The sequence below is a fragment of the Aulostomus chinensis genome, chromosome 17, assembly GCF_037954235.1.
Source record: "Aulostomus chinensis isolate RoL2024-O1b breed Wild chromosome 17, RoL_Achi_v1.0, whole genome shotgun sequence".
Lineage (NCBI taxonomy): Eukaryota > Metazoa > Chordata > Actinopteri > Syngnathiformes > Aulostomidae > Aulostomus > Aulostomus chinensis.
In genome coordinates, this window is record NC_141336.1 from 25,395,778 (window position 1) to 25,420,551 (window position 24,774).

At 46.3% G+C, this 24,774-nt stretch overlaps 1 protein-coding gene across 1 annotated transcript; it reads left to right on the forward strand.

Moving 5' to 3' along the window:
• LOC147246919 (homeodomain-interacting protein kinase 4-like) lies at positions 1–4,059 on the forward strand. The gene is made up of 9 exons (XM_086183350.1): positions 1–138; positions 473–657; positions 749–940; positions 1,032–1,219; positions 1,341–1,461; positions 1,554–1,670; positions 1,778–1,861; positions 1,944–2,116; positions 2,224–4,059. Exons 1-9 carry the CDS (start codon positions 42–44, stop codon positions 2,447–2,449), a joined length of 1,383 nt encoding a protein of 460 aa, XP_086039476.1. The 5' UTR covers positions 1–41; the 3' UTR covers positions 2,450–4,059.
• The last annotated feature ends 20,715 nt before the right edge of the window (positions 4,060–24,774 follow it).

Genomic DNA, 24,774 nt, shown 5'->3' on the forward strand with positions numbered 1-24,774 from the left:
TACAGGCTGTCTAGCATCAACAACACAGCAACAAACCCAAGATGCACAGGCTCACATCCAGAATCTGGAACTTGCCACTACCAAAGATATTTGGAAATGCCAAAGTTGCCCCGTACAACAAAGACAGAGACTTTGAATGTAAGTAAATGTGTCATTGTCATCGTAGGACATCGTAATCATGTCCCATCCCCCAAATTACTTTTCTTGTATATATAATATAGGTCATACAGTGCACAGGAAAAACAATGTGACTTTTTCAGCAAATCGTGTCTCCAAAATGCGAGGCCCCTTAACTCAGTGACCCCTGGGCTTCAGCCCAGGTACGCCTGTGCATGAAGGCGGCTCTCTCACAGCATCAAGCTGTCCGTCATCTTCACAAACTCATGGCCCCGCCCCTCATTTCAAATGGGAGACCAAATGTTTGGACACTGTGACATTGCTCCTCAAGCTCATGTTCTGCTTGTCTTCACAGTGTCAATGCCATCACTCACAAGTCTTCATAAAAAAGACTTTGTTGACAGCCCCACCAGAAGGTACTTTCTTCAGGGCCTCATGGGTGAAGGGAGCTATGGTCAAGTTTTTAAAGGTGTAACAGTGACACCAGCGCAGAAGGTGGCGGTAAAGCTGTTCAAACTCGAGTCGACAAGTGTAAGAGAGGTAGGCAATCCAAGCCTTTTTGATGATGATTAGACAAATAGTTTGTTCCTCCCTGTGTCTCTCAACGTCTTTTTTTTAATCCTTACTCCAGATAACCATGGCAAAGGCAGTGAGTGTCCTCGACCTGGACAAGAAAAACATGGTCAAGCACATTGAGCTGTTTGAAGATAAAGGGAACACTTATATGTCTTATGAGAGGCTGGATAGGAACCTGTTTGAATTTTTAAAAGAGAGAAACTTTCAGCCACTAAACCTCAGGGAGATACGACCGATAGCACAGCAGGTAAAAAAACGTCTAGATTATTCTATTGACCCGTACTGGTTTTATACTGACCTTCACCTTGGTCTCATACATTTCCTCCTCTTTCCTGCAGCTACTGACAGCATTAGAGGCAATCAAGTCAATCGGAATAATTCATTCCGACTTAAAAAGTGATAATGTCATGTTGGTGGATCATAAAAAGATACCCTTCAAGGTCAAGCTGATCGACTTTGGCTTGTCCTTCTTCAAGAGCGAGACAGAAAGCAAACTTGGTCAGACCATTCAGGCCAAGGGACTACGGTAGGATCACTCTACAAGGCCCCCCTTGTCACATGCTCCTCACAATCTATTAGAAGTTGTTACAATTTTCCGGTCACGTGCTGACTTTGCCCTCAATAACTCACTTGTTTTTTTCCAACAGGGCACCTGAAATTCTTCTGGGACTCCCTGTCTCTGAGGCCATAGATATGTGGTCTCTAGGCTGCCTGCTGGTGAAATTGTACATCGGCTATGGCCTGTTTCCCCGGGACGAGTACCAGATGGTAAGTAGCAAGCGTGGCCTCATGATTTACCACTCACAAGTCATTGAGAGAGGTAAAGTAGGACATTGGCTGATATGACTTTCTCTCTCCAGATTAGGTCCATTGTGGACATCTTCGGCCAAATACCAGCCCACCTACTCAACGCCGGGAAATACACACACAAGTACTTTAAACGCTGCGAGCACTTACAACCAAAATGGAGGTTGAAGGTATTTGAGCTTGTTCTGTCCTTCCAGATGTGTTCAGTTTGGCAGCAACTATTTGAAATGATTCAAACCTTTAGCAAAAATATCTAACATGCGTTTTGTTGCTGTAGACCCTGAAGGAGTACAGTGCTGATCTGGACCCAAAGGCTCTAAACCAGAGAGGGCTAGTCCATTGCCTGGACGAGCTGATGACAGTAAGTAGTCCAATTGCATTCATACCTGTTTCCTCTTCTGCTGATAGAAGGATGCTGATAAACACAATCTTTGCAAACTCAGTTCCCCTCAGAGACGGAGAACCAAGTGGAGTTGGAGGATCGAGCTGCCTTCATCAACCTCCTGAGGGCTCTTCTTGAACTGGACCCAGACCGGAGGATCACACCGGAGGAGGCTCTTAATCATCCATTTATAAAAATGGCCCATCTCAAGAACTCCGCGGACGGGGACCAGTAGTAAGTACCTGAGTTTCTGGTACCAGTAGAGTTGGACCACCTGAGGAGATGAATTTCATGACTGACTGACTGAGTCATTGATTGTCATGTTTTTTGTTTTTTTCCAGTCTGAAGGACAGTCTAGAGAAAATGCAGGTGAGCCTGGGGGATGTCCCCACTGACCCTGTCGACCTGCCTACTCATCACCCCAGTCCTAGAGTAGCTCCAGCTGATGTCAAGGCGGATCCCTCACATGCTAAGCCCAAAAAGGGAGTGCAGCAAAAAGTCCGTTCCTTCTTTGGCAAAGTATGGAGACATGTTGTTCTGAGGAAATACAAAATCAGACCCTTGTGATTCAACCTAGAAGAGGTTGCTACTGTACCTCAACTTTTGGATTCAACACATTCTCCATGGAGCAGTGAGCAGCCACCAATGTCTGACACACCAACCATCTGAGGAGAGTTGGTATAGAGAGGGACATAGAACAAATACATGGAGGAGAAATAAATGGAAGAGTGATCGGAGGATTGGCGACACGGAAACATAAAAAGTGATGGAGAAACAACTGACAATGGCAATGACGCTGAAGAGGAACGGAGGAAGTGAACCATCCGATCAATTCATGATTTGTGTTCTGTTGACTTCACACATAAACATAAATCTGGGGGCTGGGGTATGTCAGATATTGTTGAGAAATTAAAAAATGAGAATTCTTCTATATATCCTGTCTAGTACTAATAATTTGTACTGATGTTTGAATGCCTGAGTTATTTTACAGTGTCATTTTTATGAGCTGGCGCAGCGTTGCTCAGAGGTGGAGTGTCCGTCTAGCAACTGAAGGGTCGCTGGTTTGGTCCTCACTTCGGTGATCATGTCCAAGTGTGGACCTGCAATGGACTGGCAACCTGTCCAGGGTGAACCCCGCCTCTCGCCCAATGTCATCTGGGATAGGCTCCAGCCCCCTGCCCCCTGCGACTCTTCATGGATTAGCAGTGTAGAAAATGGATGGATGGAGGGATTTTTATGGATTTAAAAAAAAATAAAAAATTGAACTTTGCAGTATGTGACAACTGACTTTTATACCAAAATATTAATATAAGAAAATAAAAGATCACACAGTGCAATGATAAGAGGCATGTTCTTTATTGTCATTGTAGCACTAATCGTTGGCACTGACTGGTTGGCCCTGAGTCACTTAACGTGGAAAAGAATGAAAAAGGAAAAACAAACAGATTTTTGAAGTATATTGTGTCAGGACTAGATCTCCATGCTGGCCTGGGAATGCCTCTGGCTCCCCCACTCAGACCTGGTCCACATGGCTCTTTTGACTGATGCGGTTGGCCGGTTCCTCCCACGTGAGAGTTCATTACCAGTGAAGCAACACACCTGCTCTTCCCTCTGCAGGAAGAAAACTGAACTCTGTTCAAAACTTGAGAGCCCTGTAATGAGCTGCCCTTTGAGCTCCATCCAAAATATTGAAGAAAAAAGCAACAAAGACCTCCCGTGATCAGAACGAGTGACTCGAACGTGACTTGAAAATGTTCCCCCTCATTTGTGGAGGCTCAGTGTACACATGCGATTTCCTGCTCTGGTTTCCTGGTCTGTTGATCATCACCTCCATTCACATTAGGATTAGGTTTGTTACAAGTTTTACAGGATAAAATATTTGTGACAAAACACTTTGCCATTCTTCCTCAAAGTATCACTGGCCCCAGAACAAAGAGGTTTCCATAGGTCTACCACGTGTACATGAAGGAAAAGTGCAGTTTGTGTTCGCAGGAGCTAACGTGCTAACGGAGACCAATTGATATCCGTTACAGCTTCCAATGCGTCTGTGATGTGGGTGCGTCACCACCTGATACTCTTTCCACGGTTTAATTTTTGTGGGGGATTCAGAATTTCATCTTACTCATGTTTAACTAAGTCTGTCATCAAGATAAAAATAAAATAAGAACTTTATGTCGTCAGCTTTGCCCGGGTCTTCTCGTGTGTGATGAAGGCCAATGATCATCTTCCTCCATTTTTTCACCCACCCAACTTTACTGAACCATACCTTCCCACTGATCTGAACTGATGGAAACACCAGCAACGGTTCAAAGTTGTTGAAGGATGATATTGATGGAGGCACTGAGAGTGTTGGAGGATCTTTGCGAGCTCTGCAAGAAACAGTCACTCTCAGTGGAAGTGTCATAGGACGAGATGAGAAAGGAGAGTTAGCCAAATGTATGTTGTGCCAGCTGTGTGTGTGTGTGTGTGTGTGTGTGTGTAGACATTGGCGAGCAGGATGTCACTAAGGGTTTGCTGCTTTTTGCCAAGGACAAGTGGAGTTTCAGCGATGCCATGTTTATCTCTTTTTAAACACACACGGATGGATCAAATATAAGACAAGTGAACACGCAGAACATCACTTTGAAGATTGCTGGCAGAGACGGATGGCGGGGGGCAGCACTGATCAAACACTCGTGCGCACACAGCATCATGAAGCATCTGACACATGCTACATCCTTATGGGATGTTGTCTGATCCATCACAGACACACTGAGACCAGGCGAAAGATCAGCTCCAGGATATGAAAACGCAAAAGACTTGAAAACCCCATGAATCTTTATGTAGAAATAACACTTACTTACACACACACACACACACACACACACGCACTTCAAATACATTTAACATTAGAAAAAGTGCTTACAAAATTCAAATTGTGTATTAAAGCTGTAAGCAGTGTTGAACGGGCCTTCACACCCTCGCGGGCATCAGGGTGCGGCGCAGTCAACGGGCTTCTGTCACGGGCAGGTAGAGGTTTTCAGACCTAGGCTGGCAGCACTGACTTCCCCCACCACCCCCTTCCTTCCCGTCCAGAGGACACTTCTTGTCAACGATCCTCATAAATCTCATGACTTTGGCCAAATCTTACATTAGAATTCACATTTAAGTAGGAAAATTAGTCCTGAATCCAGTGATCCTGGTTGTAAAGTGGTCAGACTTCTAGTTGAGACGTCAGAAGCGTCAGTTTTACACAAAGTGTAAGTCCAGAGACAGCCTCCCCATTGGTTTAAGTTGGAATGTGCAATGTGGCACAGCAACTTTCAGGGCTTACAGAATCCAAACCATTTGAGTTATTACAAAGTTTAAACAACTTTGGTTCAGTACAGTGTCATAAGTCATGTATTGAAGTTTCAGAAGAACTCCCGAGGAGGAGATGGCATTTGTTCAGGATCCAAAATTGGCGCAAAGTCATACTTTCATGTGCATATTGCGGACTTGCTGTTGGATTCAGGTCAGGGGTGTCGGTGTATGATTTGTAGGTCTTGATGAGACGAATAACTGAGTTTTGGTTCTGTGTCTCATTCCTGTGGGCCATGGCGCCCCCTTTTTGGATACCCAGGTGGCTCTGTGGAGCACATTTTGACATTTTAGGGCAGCGTTTCTCAAAGTGTGTGGTGTCCCAGGGGGGGCGCGAGTCACCCGACTTCCATTAGTTCCCCCTCACTTTTCGCTTTGTTCATGGTTCCGCCTCTCAACCTCTTTCATAGCAACTGTTGTCAGGTCTGTTTTGAAAATGGAGAGATATTTGACAGGGAGGAAACACATTTTATTTCATTTTTTCTAGCTCTGAAAAACTAAAGGAATGTTTGTAATTTTTAATAGGTCAATAAAGTTAAACATGGCCTATTTTGTCAAAAAAATTTTTGGGGTGGGTGGGGATGAACATTTTTCTTCCTCCAAAGGGGGGGAATGACAGAAAAAGGTTGAGAACCATTGCTTTAGGGCCCAGGCCCTGATTAAATAACAGCTGTTGGTAGGGAAGCTTTGACAGTTGCCATGGTAACATCTTGGCTGGTGGAGGAACTTCGAATGAGTGATGAAGCTCGAGGCTAACTATGTCTGCGTATGTACGGTTTTAATCGACACCCCGACAGCCAATCAGAAAAGAGCATTGAGCCTGACGGCGGTACAAAGATCCATGAACGCTCTGTTCGAAGCTCCGGCAGCCATGGAAGTGTAAATATCCCCAAAGAGCAGGCACTTGCAGGGATAAGATTTTTGTTTGGAGTGACTTCCAGTGACACTGCTACATTTGCACGTTTCCATGTGTTTGTTTTTGGAGACGTGTCAGTGGATGATTTATTACAGGTCTGTAGGGGTGACCCAGAACCGCTCAACATTTGATGATGTGTTCAAAGGAGCCTGATTCGTCTGTCAATCTCTCGGTCAAAGCTCTGCGGTGGCTTCACATCATCACAGCCATGCAGATTGGCGCGGTGCGGGAGGGGGCGGGCCTTGCGGTGCGGGGCTGACTCCAGAACGACGCATTGATTGTTCTACCGCTGCTCCGCTTTATAAACCTCAAGTGAGAGGGAAATCATATTTCTGACTCATCCGTAGCTAGCTTAACTTTAGCTACAGTGAGTTAGCTTGATCGAAGGAGGAGGGAGAGGAAGGAGCACGAGGACCCAGGAGTTTCATGTGAGGTCAAAGGTCATCTGACAGGCTGCTGACATCCACCACGAACTCCAGTAGGTCTGAGAGGTCTGCATGGACCGGACAGACGGAGACGGATTCATTTCCAACCATCACTCCTGAACACGGATGTGAAGCAGAGCTGCGTTGTTTCACCGGTGAGAGGCGGAGGTCACCTGATCGGTTATCACGATTGATTTTTCATAACTGTCTAATTTGAAGAAAATGTTAATCGATGTGTATTTCTGTTGGACCTGTTGAAAAAAACGTGTGTGAGAGAGACACACACACACACACACACACACACACACACACACACACACACACACACACACACACACAAGCCCTCTGTTTCTCTGTTCAGCTACAGCTCTCTATTTTAAAGAAAAAAGAAAATCACAACACGAGAAAAAGGATGGTGAAAGAACAAATAAAAGTCAGGTAGAGTCGAGGAGGGGAGGACAGCCGCAAATGCAAGACGAAATTAATGAGTGTTCCAACAGAGACAACTGGCAACACTGTTGCTAATAGATACTTGTTTATTTATCAAAGATGTGAATGGAGGACATGTCTGTAATTACTGCCCCCCCCCCCTTTGCCTCGCGTCTCTTCAGCTCTGTTTATTGTTTATACCCTTCTAGACACCTCTTTCTCCTCCTCAACTGCAATTTTGCCGTTTCTTCCGTTCTCCTCTCACGGAGGGCTGATCAGCACGGCTGCCGCTCCTCCTGCGCTAATTATTCATCATCCCAGCGTGCAGACACACTTCTCACTTTGACATCATTTTGTTTTTGATGTCATTTCAGTTTTGATGTAATTCAGCAATTAATTCACTTCTGTTTTCTGATGATGATTTTTCAAAGTGGCTGAATGTTTTCATGGCAGCGTCGGCGTGTGATGGTTGCTTCTGTGCCTCCATCACAGCCTGTCGGGGATCCGGGGCAGACGCAGATGGATGGATGCTTCCACTGTAAGAGTTTAAAAGCAAAAACGTATGTAATAGTAAGTGAAATGATTTGAGTTCTGAAGCAAGAAGACAATAAAGTTCATACAAAATAAACAGATGGAACAAAACTGCCGTGAATCATCGGAGTTTGAGAATCTGATCGACTGATTTGAGTTTAGGATTAATTATGATGAAGGGGAAATTAATTTGGATGACTGTCTCTCTTGTGCTTTGGTGGTCACAGCCTTGTTAATGTTAAGCCCCGCCCCCTGGACAACAGCTAGATCCCATCGATTCTGGTCTTCTTTTCCAAAACAGGCAGTTTTACTTCTAAGTTCCTGCCTCCTGCATGATGATGTTCAGTTGACGACATCACAAATGTTGAGGAATGTAATAAAATAACACCTTTGCAAATATTACTACAGTACATATACGTAAAGCTGTGACTGTCGTTGTACTGAAGTACCTGAACTCACCACAGTCCCAGGACAAATCCTGTTTTGGTTCCGAATGGTTCGATCAGTTTGCTCAGCACAGAGAGGAAAGAGCAGGGACGGGACAAGAAGCTTGGATCAGGCTCCCTTCACATGGAGAGCAAAAATATAAACCTGATCACATCCACCCACCCACCCATCCATCCATCCACCCGTGTGATCCGGCGCCGTCATCACCGTAGTCTCTCTGGTTTCATCCGCTCTTCCTTTCATTCCCTCTGTTTTAGACTGAAGTGGCTCCTTTGTTCACGTTTGAGTGGAACTGAAATGACTGACTACTCGTTTGTAGCACTTAGGAATAAAAAACCCAGCCGCACGGTCCACTTCAGGGCAACCTCAGAACTGTGTAGAGACCTGGGCAACCACACGGACGCAGCGGCGACGATGGCTGCGGGTGCCCAGCCTCCACTCTGACTGCTACTAACAACAAATCCTCAAAGAAACTGGCGGCGGACCCACGTGAGCTCCTCAGTTCAGCAGTGATTTCACGCACCTCACAGAATTCAATAAACCGAGTGTTTGAACAGTGTTTGGACATCGGCGCACGATGCTGCACGCCACGACGGAACCGCTGTCTGGGACTTCTTCACTGTTTGGGCATAAACTCTGGGTTCCTATCACCCGTGACAGCCGGCGTGGTGTTGAAGCAGGTCTGCCAAACTTAAGAACTGGAGACAGGGAATCTTGACTCAGACTGAGGGCGTGATGAGGGAGGAAGCTCCTCAGGCTGATTGTCATGGAAGCCTGAAAGACTTTCAAAGTTGCTTCAATTTTACATCCTCGGCTGTTTTGTAAAGTGACGTTTGGATCAAAATCAAATTCAGCAGCCGTGGTCGTGAGGTGAGCTCTTGCTCGAGCTCTCAGAGGTCCTGGAGGCGTTTCTGACGTTTGATTCCTGTGGAAGAACTTTAGCAAAGACAGCCAGAGTCCTGCCATGATGACCGGCATGATGATGCGCTGACAGTCACGGCAACAGTTCTGGGTCTCTGGTTCGCACTCACCTGAGTCACTAAAACCCATCACACCTGGTGCGCACACATTCACACACTCGCTCTCCCTCTTTATCTCTGTCCCTCTCTCAGATGGCCATTAAAGGGGAGGTAAAGCTGTGTGTCGTCGGCATGGTGATTCTTATAATGTCAACGTGACAAATGATGCAGAGGTCAGTGCTGAACCTGACGCAGCTGGCAGAGGTCATACAGGAAAATATTGTAAATGAAATTAACAACATTTCAAGCGAATAAACATCTCGGATACAGAGAGTTTGTTGTACTTCTTGAATTTTAGACAATGTCTTGTATTTGCTGCAACTCCTGCTTCTCCCTGTGGGTCAGGCAAACACGTGTAAAACCTAATGAGAATTTAAAATAGACATTTAAGAGTTGGAGCCCTGCTTTGTTGTCGCGCTCCAGTATGAAGTTCTGAATCCACAGGGGGTCTGCGGGGGTAAAAATAGATCTACGCTGACACATAACGTGTGAAATACTCCATCATGGCGATGGACTGAGTGTCTGCAGAAATACTGAGTTGAGCTCGCATCCTTTTGATGTCCTAACAGGCAAAAACACTCATCATGTTAAAACTCTCATTGACCTAAAATAAAAAGACTTCAGCTCTCGTCTCCTCTCGTCTTCCGTTTCCTTGACACACTTCCTTGTCTGGGAGAGCGACTCCACTCAGCCAGCGCGGAACTGCCTTTGTTGAGGCAACTTCACATTTAAGAGGCCAAAAGAGGGATTTTGTTTGAGAAGCGTCTTTATCACAGCGCTCCACCATCCATGTGCTGTTCAGCGTGAGCGTCACAGAGGAAACGAGAAGGAGGGAGGATGGCGGGAGGGAAGCGCCTGGAGGAAGGAGAGGGAAAGACAAAGGCGCTTCATGGAGAGATGAAGTGAGGCAGGCTGGATTTGCACGGAGGCAATTAAAGTAACGTAGAAAAGTAAAAGTCCAGTAACTTTACAATGGTTCTCTGCTTTTCAAGTGCAGAGGAAATGGAGAGACTACAGAGAGGCATCATGGGAGGTAACATGAAAGACAGACTGGACAAAGGAGAGAAAGAAGTTTGTAATGCAGGTATGAGATAAGAGGATAGAGACGAGGGCGAGCAGAGGCAGCAAGGCCTCATGGGAGCGCTTGTTAAACACGCTCAGATATGAAACACAGAGCCAAGAGACCCGGCGAGTCTTCAGGTAACAGAACCAGGCTGCAGGGCAGGATGAACGATCCTGGCTGAATCCAGGTGAGACTCTCAGGCTGCAGCTGAGCACTGAGCCACGATGGAAACTAGGACTTTAACCGGGGGCGGCGTTTGTGACGTGAGGCTGAAGCGACACGTTCTCTCGCCAAATGTTGAAAAGCTGTGGTGAAGTTGAAGAGGAAGAAAAAGCAGTTGAAGGTCTTGAAGAGGTTGTTGTCTTTCATGTGTGCCCTGAGGACGCATCAATCAGGTGTTTGTGCTGTTGCCACAGCGACCAGACTGCCACGGATGATGTGGAGTGTTGCATCATCACATACCGTCCACCACCTGGCGTCATGAGAGCAACGGCTGCGATTCCTCAACGACAGCCAAACATGGAGACGAGTGACAGAACTCACTGGATCAGTTCAGTGTGGTTCAGCAGAAATGATTCTGTTGGCTCAGTGCTCGGCGGGGGGGGGGGGGGGGGGCGGGGCTGCAGCTGCGGCGTCAAATAAAGGTTTTCTGTCATCGAGTTGGAAAAAGCAAACGCAAACCCTTGAGCCACAAAGCTCAAAGGCTTGAGTGTTTCCTCCACTTCCTCTCTGCTCAGCGCCAGGCAGGTCGAGGGACTGTTCCTTTACAGGCTCTTGGCTGTCTGGAAACTTCTGTTTCAACTTCATGTGTTACTCAGTCGTCCTGTCCTCCCAGACTGGAGCCCCTCAGGTGAGACGTCCTCTCCTGAGTGACCGCGAATCTCATCACCTCCGCTTTTGACAGACTGTCCACAGAGCTGTTTTATAGAAAGAGTTTCTCTCATAGAATGACCCCCGCGACCTTGGGAGCTGGGTCTGAGGATGGCCCCCCACTGAGGGCCCTCTGGTGTCTGTGTCAGTTTAGCTGCTGTTAGCATCAGTCTCTGTTAGCTTCAAGCTAAATATACGTGGCTGCTTCTTCCTGCATTCTGGAGTCACTAAGAAGTGATGGAGGAGGGACAAACATCTTAGTGAGCTGAAGACTCCTGGGAGTGAGAAGTAGGAAGCTAAAACGCCTGTCTGTTTGTTGTGTGAATGTAAATAATAAACAAACAAACAAACAAACAAGCGTCTGCATCCTGAACAGCAGCTTTACTGACTTCGACAGCCTCAGTTGTTCACTGGTCAGGTCGGGCTGCTCCGTTCTTGAGAACACAACTAACATGTCGTCCAACGTTGTCATCTGATCTATGATGTCATAGCGGATGTTACTTTCATCCTCATTCGTCTCGTTTTCATTGAAAAACCCACTTCAGCGATTGGAGTTTAATTCTGACGTCCGTGGCCGTTAACAAACTGACTTCCTGCGTCCTGCAGGGAGCCTGATTCCAGTTCATGTGAATAACTGTGCAGCTTGAGTGTGTTTATCAGCAGTAAGAGTCCATGTGGAAGGTTTCTGGTTGTTTAGTCACGTCCCTCTGCGCCACTGATTTGAGAGAAAACCGGCCTTGAAAAGCCTTGATGGAGCAGATAAAGCACAAATAAAAGCTGCAGCTTTTTCTCCAGGGTCAGAACTCGGTGAAGGCGTAAAATGCAAAACTGTAAAAGTAGAAAACAAGAAGGAAGACAACAATGTTGGCCATAAATATTGAAGAGCAGCGCGATGACGAGGATGGCTGTAAATTTGTAGGCCCTAACCTGGTTAATGGATCCAGTGTGTGTGTGCGCGTGTGAGAGAGAGAGAGAGAGACAGAGAGAGAGAGACAGAGAGAGAGAGCAGACTAAGTGCTTCTTTATATCTGTTTCATAAAGCGAGTCATGGACCAAGAGCAGAAGAGCAGAGAGCAACAGAGACACCAGAGTTTAGAGAAAAAGGTGACTCAGTTAAAAAGATGCATAACTTCAGGTGTCATGGATTCTATGGTGGGGGTCAAAGGTCGTCAGTGTTGGAGGCCCACATGAGGGAAGCCTACAGTCATGATGCAGTATATCTCGTTCTACTTTTACTGCAGTGATTTTTTTAATGGGACTGATAGTTCAACTTGAGTAAAGCTCCAAAGACGTCTTCCCTGAGACGGGGAGAGCAGGACTGAGCTGAGACAGGAGTTCCCTGCAGGTTAAGTGGAGGTGACAGCACTTCTGCTTAAAAGAAGCTTTTCAGAGGCCACATCGATGGACAGTGTGTGTGTGTGTGTGTGTGTGTCTGTCTGTCTGTCTAAGAGTCGGTACAAGAGTCTGGCCTTCAGTTGGAGTGATGCTGCTGGCCTTTCCACCACACATACACACAATGACTTGGGATGCAAGAGTTCCTCAGTCATGACGGTGAAGAGAGACTGGGAGGTGAGAGATGACATCATGTTTGATGAGAGCAACAATCGCTGGAAATAATAACCCAGTCGACGGGCTACTGTCTGAAAGGAGGAGGCACCGAGGTAACGAGGCATCTTCTAACCCAAGGCGACATTAATATTTCCTGACGTCCTCACCAGTCACTTAGGAACTGGAGGCAGACCCGATTCAACGTCCATGCATTATTCATTGGTCGACAGCCATGAGAGAAGCGGTCACTTTTCTCTCAGAACAGCAGGCGTGAAACGCTGCGCCAGAGGAGGAAATGGAGCTTTCAGCGGTGGTTTGAAGTGAGTGAAGCAGGTCACATGTGAGTTCTACCATCCTGAGATCCCAGACGCCAACCACCGCGAGAACCCACGTCTGCTGTGCATCTTTGTGTTCTTTTCAACTCTTCCGGAAACCTGTGAGAAAAAACAAGTCAATTTGCCTCCTTGTGAAGTTTCCTACCTGCCAGCAGTGTGAGATTATTGATAATAACATGAATGACTACACCAAGCGACGCGGAAGCCTTGCAGACTCACAGGACGCCGCTGTCACAGAGCTGGATGGCCGACGCGCTGGAGAGGTTCGCGTAATCTGACTACAAAGGCTCGACCTTGTTTAAAGACACAAAGAATCTGCAGCATAAACAGCTTATTAAGAGAGCTGCCGACGACAGGGAGCGTGTCAGCCCAGATATTTCTGCCTTTGCATTGTTATCAACTTCAAAGGCTAAGGGTTTAGACAAAGAAGAACAAAGAGAACAGAGATGGTGACAGATCAGAGAGGCGGGGGAACTGCGGTCGCTGTTACAACGTTCCTGATCTTCCAGTTTACAGCTGGGAACCATCTCCAGCGGTGGCTGGCAGCACCAGGCTGGCTGTCTGCTGCAGAGCTCGGCTTAATAAGGCCTGACGGAGCCGCTGCATTAAAATGTTGCACAGCTGAAGGGAAGAGTGTAAAATTAAGTGCGGCACTTAAATCTGCAGTCTTTGAGCTCGACCAAGCTCATGCATCGACTCACATTAATGAGCTCCGGGGTCGTGACCTGATTTGCTTACAGTAGTTATTTGTTTATTTCATGATCTATTTCTTCTGTTTCCATAAATTTGGGTTGCGACTTCCTAATTAACTCCTTTCCTGCCACTCACACCCAGAATGCTCTGTGCTTTGGTTATGAAAACACTGAACGTATCAAAAGAAAAGGAGTTTGTTACAGTTTTATTTTAAATTCTTGCAAAAGGCGTCCATTTTTTTATCAACATCTGAATGAGGGATGAAAAACAAGGCTGAGACAAACACATTTTTCCAAAAGAAGTGATTTTCAAGTATCAGATTGCTATGATATTTGGATCTTTTCCGCTCCAGTACTCATATCGTGTAAAATAAAAATAATCAATGGTAATCAGTGTGGTGGAGCTGCTACATCCCTCCAGGCAACCAGAGCATCCGTCCTCCGCCTCTCCGACTAAGGTGCCCCTCGCTGAGGCTGGTGTAGCACCGCAGGCCCCCTGGAGAACCACAGCATCCATCGGGCTACCGCATCTTCCTCTGTGCTTGTTTTTGGTCCTAAATGTCTGTTAAGAGGTCCACAATAGCGCCCTCTAACATATGACGGTGAAAACACAAACCGCCAGGAAGCCTCATCAATGCCAGTGAAAGAGTTTGGGAGAAGCGGTCCATTTCTGCTCATTTTGGGTTTCTTCCTCACGCAAATGTTGCTCTGCTACGTAAATCTGTCCCTAAATGTCATGACCTTGACAGCTGACATTGTATTTATAGATTCATGATTTTCGATGGGGTAGAAAAATATGCAAAATTCCGTTTCTTGATCTAAAAGGAAAGTGGTACTGTATTCTCCTGATATTCGTGACTGTCGTCATCCCGAGGTTCTTTGAATAAACCAAAACGTGTTTTGCTGTTTGGTGCTGGAAACACAAGCAACAGAATATTTATATCATACTTTCAAACGCACCACTCAGCGCAGCAGTGTCACACATCTGTACGCTCCTCGTTCCTGAAAACTTGCGACGATCTCAGCACCTCATTACCAGCAGGCTTCCTTTGTGTTCAGCGAAACTTGTCTCCTACCTTCTATTTTTGCACGCAGCAGTGTGTTGACGTTGCCGGTCTTTATTAGATATTTGTGAAGGCAGGCACAGCCTTGGATTAGGTTTATTTCTGGAAGACAGGTTAAGAAGGATGCCGGAAACCTTGAGCAGTTTGCAGGAGAGGAGCAGAGAAGACAAAGCTGAGGCTCAAGTTCTGGTGTGGAGACACTGACGCAGAGAATCTCAGTGAAAATCAGTACAACACTTGAAGACGCCGGCACCTCCACACTTGTTTGGGAACCTGACATTCTGATATTTTACTTTTTGGTTAATACGGTACTCTAAAGACCCTTCGAGGGATGGCATTGGAAGTTAGCAGTGGCTAAACGCGCTGTGTTTATGTCGCGTTCAATGCTGGGCGAGTTTCCACGAATCTGCGTCCGATGTGTGTTCTCATCAGGTGACGACGCCGTGACTCCAGAGCAGGATACACACATGCTTCCATACACAGCCAATGAAACGCTTTACAGCTCCAGCTGAAGCTATAATGAGTGCAGACAAGCATGACTGAGTTGCTGGTCACTCCTGAACTGACACCAGACAGGAAGTGGTTCTACTGAGTTGGTTGTTATTCCTCATCAAAGTGTTTGTGGGTTCAGCAGATGAGGATCTTACAGGATTCTGACCTGGAGAACCGTACGCGTTGGTTTTTGGACAGTTTAGCTGTCAGTCTCCATTAGCCCCAAGCTAACTATACGTGACTGGCTCCTCCTGCATTCAGTCTGCAGTCTGCTTTATTTAAACCGTGGGTGAAGAGAATCGCTCGCTCTCTAACTCTCTCCCTAAGAGTTAACTTTGTGAACCTTAACTCCAGTCTGGGAGACGGATGAAAATGCAACACCCTTCAAAGGTGCACGTGCCACCGCCGCATCAGAGCCCCGGGGTCAATGGTGGCGTCACCCTGCACCTCCATTGTCTCATAAACCGCCACAAGCTCAAGTCTTGGCACTCTTTCCTCACCTCTGCTGCAAAATGCTGACTACCTTTGAGATTTTCCTCTCTAGAGTACAGAAACATGACTTTGACGTCCCTCAGGGCTGTGACGCCGGCGCCGCATCGATCTGTCATCACCAATGAACGTCACTGCTCGCTAACAATCATATTTTACACAAAGTAAGAAGCGTGAAACACAACTGAATAGCAGTCGCAGTGTTTCGTTAAAAAAAAACAGAACTTGGACATCAGCATGATGAAGCGGCGCCACTTTGGAGCTCAAGATTCATCATGACATGGAACAAAAGCAGCAACTAGAATAAGACGACAACTTCTGAGCCTCCCGTTTCTCATTTGATCCTGAATAAAAACCTGAAACAGTCACGATCCCGGGGTGCTTGAGGCACACGTCCCTCTCACCACAATTCCTCTTTTTACAGACCAGGACGTTCACTGGAGACTCAACAGCACGTGAGCTTCAGGCCGCCTGTTCATCCAGATTGTCAAGGGGAGGACGAAATTATGTTGTAAAATTCCTCATGCATCTTCCACAGTGAAGAGGAGTCAGGTGTAGAGGATGTGACTGCAGCCAGAGATCTGAGTCAGAGCGCCACATGGGGAGGAGACCACACTACAGACCACACAGATTCTGGTTCAGGCTCTTGTCATCTCACGCATTGACTACTGCAACTCTCTTCTGGCAGGCCTCCCTGCAGGCTCATTCAAGCCTCTGCAGATGATCCAGAATGCAGCAGCACGTCTGGTCTTCAACCAGCCCAAAAGGGCACATGTCACCCCGCTGCTGGTTTCTCTTCACTGGCTTCCAGTGGCAGCCAGGATCAAATTCAAGGCACTTCTCTTGGCTTACAAAACAATCACAAGAACGGCTCCAGCCTACCTGGAATCCCTGATCCAGGTCTACTCTCCTTCTCGCCCACTACGCTCTGCATGCCAAAGACGCCTGGTGCTTCCAGCCCAGCGCTGCTCCAAATCTCTAGCCAGACTCTTCTCTTCTGTTGTTCCCAAATGGTGGAACCAACTACCGAACTCTGTGCGTTCTGCTGAGTCCCTTTCTACTTTTAAGAGACAATTGAAGACTCAATTGTTCAGGGAGCACCGAGGCACTGAACCTGACTCTGCTCCTCTTTGGGGTAGAATCAGTCAGAGGGTCCAAGACCCAGCACTTAGTGACTATGTAGCACTAACTGGGTTGTGTCATGTTGTATGTCTGTTATATTTAAAAAAAAAAAAAAGGGGGGGGGCGACACTTCTTCTGCCACTAGATGGCAGCACCTGTGACCAAATCACAACTGAAGCACTTTTGCGCTTCCTATGGACTTTTCCTTAATTAAGTCTAAATTCTTGCTTGTGTTGTACGTCGCTTTGGACAAAAGCGTCTGCTAAATGAAACTGTAGAATTGTAGGATTGTAGGATTGTAGGATTGTAGGAGCGGTACCAAAGCTGCCCCAGGGGACCAGCCGGGAAACACGCGGAATTTCATCATGAGACGTTTCCTGTGGGACACCTTGGCCATGCGACACCTTTTAATGGGCCGTCAGCTGGAACTGAACCAGCTGGTATTCATTCAGTCTGGATTGCCTTCCAATGACTGACAGGTTTCAGCTGCTGTCCTGGCTTTTCGTGCCTTTTTGCGCCTCCATTTCTTCGTGTGTTCAATACTTTTTCCCTGTCTTCTTCCATTTTATGAAACTTAATTTATGGATGGTTAGATTTCTTTGCACGTGTTGGTTTCATGGGGTTGTTACCGACATCTGGTGAAAATTTCCTGTCAGTAGCACCTTCAGAAAAATGTTTACTGAGAAAAATGGTGACGTGTTCGATACTTATTTTACCAGCTGTACTCCATGGCAGAGGCCTGCTCACGTGTCTGAGTGGGATCGAGTGCGCCTGCAGCGGGAAGTTGGCGTGTATTTTAATAGAGCACATAGTCCTAACGTGTTTGAACAGCTTTCCAGTGACAATGTTTAAATTTACATTCGTTCAAGTGGCTGCATCGAGTCAGGGAATGCAGCTGAGCCGCGATCCAAATAGATTCTAGTTTAACGCCTTTTCAAGTGCAAATCGCCAAAACACAGTTTCCCTGGATCAGATTGTGAGCCCTCAGTAATGCCTCTATGTGCCTGATCCAAATATGTGGTGTGTGTGTGTGTGTGTGTGTGTGTGTGTGTGTGTGTGTGTGTGTGTGTGTGTGTGTGTGTGTGTGTGTGTGTGTTGTCCTCCCTCGGATGTAAATGGAGGCTCCAGCCTGCTCAGTCTGGTTCGGCTCCCTTATCATCTGTTCAGGAAATGGAATTCTAGTAAATGATGAATTCACTGACTTTATGACATTAACTTGACCCCCCCCCCCCCAACCACCATTTCTACCTCTGCTGGGTTGAATTGAGGGTTCCTCTTTTTATTTACCCGTTGCCATGGTGAATCGGACGTATAAGAGCTCCATTGATGATGTCTGTCTGGGCTGCAGTATAAAGGCTTGGCGAGCCGTTGTGGTCTGGTGGTCTCGGCCCAGTTGGCAGCTTCAGGCTGCGCTCCTGCTCCCTTGTTGGAGGAGGGCGTGTGTTTCCCGTGTCTTCGTCATGTTCGCTCCTACATGTTGTCCTCCGTCTTAGAGAAGCATTTTCTGCCTTTGACCTTGTTTTGATTTAAACAGCATTGAAGGTTCTACATGATACCTCTCCCAAAAATATATTTTGCTTTTAAAGAAATGTTTTTTTTTACTGTAGCATAACGCCAATGGGGTTACAAAATGGAGGAAGGGCCAGCCACAATTTAGCTTGAGGCTAATGGCGCCCCATAGAAATTACAAGCAACAGCAAACCTGTCCAAAAGTATCCGCTGACACACTCTGCGCCCACCAGGATAATCCACGCCTTCTTTCCCTCAGAGTTTGTACTTGGACTTTTTTGGACAGTTTAGCTGTTGTTAGCCATCAGTCTCCATTAGCTTCAAGCTAAAAATACATGGCCGGCTCCTCCTGCGTTCTGAGGTCACACAGAAGTAATGCAGGAGTGAAGAGCAACTCTGTGAGCTCAAGATTCCTATTTGTGAGTACATGAAAGACAAAAACAACAACAAAGAAGCGGTTTTGGGTTGAGGTATCGGGAATAAGAACAGATCTACAATCAGCTGTTGACAAAACTGCATTCATAAATGAGAGATGCAGGAACTCCAAAACCAAAAGAACATCAATCGCTCCCTGGCATTTGTTCTCTGTCAGAAGTGCTGCTTCAAACAGTTTTCTTTCAGTACATTTAGACAGACAGGAACACACTCAGACACACACTCAAACACAGGATCTACAATATCTGACTGCCAGCACTGGGCGACTTTCAATTAACTCTTAACTAGACTTTTAATGAACTCTGTCTGCTTTCATAAAAAGACAGAGCCAGTGAGTCGATGGCGTTGAGGCGCTCGTCAAGCCCATCCGAGGAGGACTGGTAGGGTTTAACTGTCTCATTAGTGAGTTAATCAAAGCTCTGAATTGGCTTGTTAACACGAGGTCCGTCCTCACGCGCCTGACGGATGACTGACAGTTCATCTACATGGATAATTTCAACCGCCGACAGGGTTGACTTCACTTCCTGGTTTGATTTCATCTCCTCAGTTATAGAGATTTCTGTTCTTGGTGTTGTTCGGTGGCAGATGAGGAAAAGCCAGGTATCACTTCCCCAAGGGTCAGGGAACACAGCGCGCTGATGTGCTCTCAGTGTGTTGAGGGGTTTAGTTGGGGTGGGAGGGTTTCTGCTGCAGACATCTTCCCTTGACAGCATCAGAGGCTAATTTGGGTCAAAGTCGATTCTCAGCTCCACCATTTATTCAGTACAACAGAGCAGACATCCAGTTCCAACTCTCCTCATGCGTAGACACCAGGGTTTTAATTAGGACCTGAATGCCAAGTGCTTGGCACTCATAAAGGAGAGAAAGTTCTGGCTCTTCAGATCCTAAATGCAACGTGTAATCAAAGGCTCCATGTCTGCCAGGTCCCCCTCACACAGGTGAGAACAATCGTGAGGGACAGTGCAGCGAAGGTAACGAGAGCAAACGTCTGAAGCACACAGCAGCGACGCCCGGTTGCGTCCATGTAAATCAGTGCAGGTGACTTGCAAAATAATAATTTAAATCAATCTGGAAAATAAGTTTTGAATCAGTAAGGACCAGAGCCACTACGCAGAGCCTGAATTAATAAGGCTGATAAAAAAATCCATCCCTAACGAGCATTTATTTAAAAAAAACAATTAAACTATTACAAATACAAACGAGTTTTTAATGAGTCATTTGTAACAACGTTTGTGTTATTTACTCCGCTGTGATATTGATATAATTTGATTTTCTTGTAAACTAGAAAGTTATTCTATTTATTTCTATTTATTTAAGTGCAAATTACATTTTCACTGTAATTTTCCCATTAGGGAAAGACCTTCCAGGCACCAGATTTGCACCTTTAATTAAATTCATGCTCCAACTGTACGTAATTAGTATCTGATTCACTAAGGCAGAAGCTCATTACACAATCAGTGACTAAGACAGCCTCCAGGGTGAGCGACGCAGGTGAAAAACAGATTAAAAGATGCTTTTCAGAGGTGGATTTACCGGAGAACGACAAGTTCAGCAATCCTGGAGAAAACTTGTTGACCTCACAAGCCAAATTAGAAGTTCATCACCATGGTAACCCCACTGATAACTTGGCTGGCTGACAAACAGCCAGGAACAGATAATTTCCACTCAGTGCTGCACAAGAAAAAAGAAAAAAGTTGCCGATGGAAAAAAGGGAGAAATTAAGGAGGGAGGAGGAGGCATGAGAAAAATATGGAGCCACAATTAAAAGATTTATAAAAATCAAAGACGACAACAACTTGTAAATACTGTAAACATGAAGCTTGAATTCAGTCGAGGATTGATTTGCAAGTGTGGGCATTGTCCCCTGGTGGGCCATGAAGGAACTGCAGGTTGGCCACGAGAAGTCATTTACAATAAAAATAAGTACACCATAAAATATTTACAACTAACTGGGTTACTGTCTCCTTGTCCCTGTTCCTGCTGGGTTCTTTCTGGTACTCCAGCTTCCTCCACAGTCCAAAGACATCAAGAGGGACCAGGTTAATCCAGACTCTAAATTGACCGTAGGCGTGGCTGGGAGAGCCAGTGGTTGTCTGTCTCTATGTGTTGGCCCTGCCATGGACTGGTGACTTGTCCAGGGGGAAGGCTGCTGGGATAGGCTCCACCCCCACCACCCTGAACAGGAGGAGAGGGGGAACATGGAGGGAGGGATGGATGGAAGGATGGACGGATGGACGGATGGATGGAGGGATTTTACTTCACTGAATGACAGCATATGAGGGCCCAAGATTGAGCCCTGTGGAACACCACGTGTCAGTTCTTGTTTGTTTGGACAACTTGTCATCCATGGCCCCATAGTCCTGTTTGCATTCAGCACAGAGAGTTGAATTGTTTCGAATCAAGGATTATATATATATATATATGTATGTATGTATATATGTATGTGTGTGTGTGTGTGTGTGTGTGTGTGTGTGTGTGTGTGTGTGTGTGTGTGAAAAACACAATAGTTTAGGGATTAGTTTTGGACCAAAGAGCAAGAATGAGGAGGTCGAGTCGGTGAGAGTCACTGTCCTAAAGGCGAGCTCATTAAGAATATTTAGCAGATGAGGAACTAAAGCTTGAGGCAGGAGAGGACACACACACACACACACACTCACACACACACACACACACACAAACACACACACACAGGCAGGGGAGGTGGTACTTGGGGTACTTTCATGGTCGTAAAAGCAAAGATGTCATTAGTAACTAATAAACAACTGTACTATATGTGTACCAGTAGATTCGTGGTGCCATTCAAGGACCCTCTGAAGCCAAAGCTGTTAAATGAAATCCAGCTAGCGTTAACTAGCATATGTGCTCCTCCACTGAGATGTGTCGGAGTGTCTTCTGTGTAAAGGCCTATTAGCATAGCTTATGTTCAAGACTAGAAGAGCTAAAGAGTAAAAAGTTTAAAAAAAAAACATAAGTAGCAGTTGTGACAGTGAGGCCCAGGCTGCCTGTTACCTGTCTTTATGCTAAGCTAATCACCTCAGGGCTCAAGCTGTGCTGCTGCTCAGTCACAGACACTTTACGTTTCAACTTGGAAACCATGAGCATCTGTTCTTAAGCAATATGTTTTCAAATATAGTTTTGTCATTTTCCTGATGTTTTGTTGTTTTAGGAGTACAAATACATGTCTGGAGTTTGTTCTCTGCAGATGCAGGAGCAGATGTACAACGGTTGTACCCGCCTACGTTTTTAACTTTCTGAACTGTCTTTGGGATTGTCAATTTATTGTTAATATAGCTGATGTCAGTGCACACACACACACACACACACACACACACACACACACACACACACACAGTTAGAATGGCAGCAGATCGTCAGTGGGAACTCAGGCAGAGTGAGAACACAACTCTCTCCTTTACTGTCCAGGGAGTTCTCAGTGAGTCTTCACATTGTTTTTGCTGTAAGAAAGTAATGAAAACCTCTGTTTACTCTCCTGAACGGATGTTTGTGGACAGTTTTGCTGTTGTTAGTTGTCGTTCTCCATTAGCTTCAAGCTAAACATATCACATGACGGTAATGCAGGAGGAAAAAATCTCCTTCTTGTGAGCAAATGAAAGCCAAATTTTTGAGACAATCATCACTTTAAGTCACTGCTGATCCTTTTATTGTTCCTCTGTATTTGCTGTATTTGTTCCTCAGTGAGCCCAGTAGTTTGTGTTGTTGTGTTTGCAGCTCAGGTCTGTGACTTCGGGGTGTGAGTGCTGCAGGGACACTGAGGGGAGGGGTGTATTTTTCAGCTGCTGAGTCTAAAAGGGATGAGTCCATCTTTAAATGACCCATGTTTTGTCTTCATTTGGGTTTAAGTATCTGCATCTTTTCTCTCAAAAAACTCCCCAAACTACATCAATAATTATGATGGGTCTACTGCACACACACACACACACACACACACACACACACACACACACACACACACACACACACACACACACACACACACACACGACTGTGGGAGACAATAAGCAGCCATAAATCAATAGCAATTTTGAAGGCAATGAGGCAGGGACTGGGACAATGGGAGGCTGGGGACAGAATATTTGAACAACACACACACACACACACACACACACACACACACACACTGCAGGATTCTGCAGGTTTTTTATGGCATTTTTAAGATTAAAATTCATTGAAAACATTTGGATCGTCTATCGCTTGCAGCCGCCCACAGGAGCAGCACACAGATTGCTGTGAAATGGTGCAGAGGAGTCCATGAGAATGAAACGGTTGCTCGCCAAAATGTTTGCATCTCACTGCCTCAGGTCTGAGAAGCGCACTTCTGGATTCAGTTTTATTTATACTGCAGCGATTCACAACTGGAGTTCTCTCAGTTTTTCAGTCCGTTTTTCTCTTTATGAATGCACAGAGCCCCACTGATTCCCTCGTATGAAAGCGCTTGGCGGCAGTGGCGGGGAAAAAAACTCCCTTTATGCTCCCGTATTCCTGCTCGGCAACCAGGCAGCTCAGGCACATCGAGCCACATGATGTTGGATCCTGTTGGAGTGCATGTCCACTTCTGTAAAACTGCAGTATTCTTGTGTATTTGTGCTATTTATCCTGTTCAGTCTTACTGAGCAGTGGGTCCATACATGAGTATCCTTAGGTGTACTATGTGTACTTCTACTTTACAACTGCAATTCAAGGTTGATCAAAGTCAAATTATTGTGAGTGTGATGAAACAATGCGACTCGGGCGACGCCGCGCAGGATTTTCAGGGGTCGTGGATTTGGATGTTCAGTTCGATCGCTCTACCTTTAGCGCCTTGACTCACCGCTCGCCAGGCTAGTGGGCAGCGGCGGCTGCCACTCTCTGTAGCAGTTAAACATGAGACGTCATCTGAACAAGGACAGCTAGCTTAGCAGGCCTCGCCACCCGCATCGGACGTGACAGGTCAGCCTCACAGCGTGCAGCCTCGACAGTTTAAACTACAGGGTGTCAAGCTGGATAAAACCAGCACAGATTGAAGGGTCAAACGTCTTCGTTCTCATCTAAAAGGTGTCTGAACAGAAGCAGTACAGCAACAACGGCAGTGTTCCTCTCCTATTGAGCAGGAGGAAAAGCTCGTGGACTCCTCCTCTAAAAGAGTGAAAGAAGAAAATCATTCCGCATCAAGGTGTTTTTTACCTGCAGTCAGAAACGTTGTCTATGTTCCCACTCTTTCATATAAGCAGCAGAGAGTCACGTGACTTACAGGACCATCTCGCCTCCACCCGCGCCTCGACACACTGACAGATGACGCTCAGGTGACCTCAGCATGAGCTCCTCTTCCCAGACAGTTGGTCCCTCAGGGAGGCTCAGTGCTGGGCATAAATATTCAGACCGGTCCCCTCTCTGACAAACAGACCCTGGACGCCAACGCTTGTGCTGCAACACAAACTCAGGGCCACATCTCGGCCCCCGGGGGCTTGTTCTTTTTGATTCTCATCATCATGTGGGAAGCTGCTGGCTGCACTGGATCCAGATGGGGGGAGCATGAGGGTAATGGGCCCGTCACTGATGTTGTGGAAAGGTGGCGTGTGCAGTCATAATTTTCCATTCACTTTGGAGGATGTTTGCCTTTCAGAACAGAGGGAAACCACCTGACACAGCGGGAGACGTGCAAGAAAGATGTCAGACGCCGTGGTCGTCCGCTCTGTTTTCAAAGATGTGACGGCTCAACCCTTCGTGTTTTCCATTTCTTTCCATGTAACGTCTCCTATTGAATCAGGCCGAGACTCCTGCTGTGCAGTGTGTACATCTACTTTCTCAGCATCGCTCCTGAATGCTAATTTTGCTTTTTTTTCATTTACTTTTGTAATTTTCATCAGGTAATGACAAAACTAAATGTGATATGTGAATATTCACAGAAGTGAACGGTGGAGTCGGATGAGAGAAACTTGAATCTCAACGCAAAGACACGAGAGCGCAAGAGGATTCAGATCGTCAGTCACATGTCAGCCACCAACAGCGACAGCTGCTCCTGACACTGTGACATGATAACTAACCGTCTTCAGGTCATGTGTGCCAGGAGGCGTTCTGGAGTCTGAAGGCCTCCGGGAGAAAGGATTCCTCTACTGTTCTGTTTGCAGTGAGATGTGATGATCCTCCCGCTGCTCGGGGGGGGGGGGGGG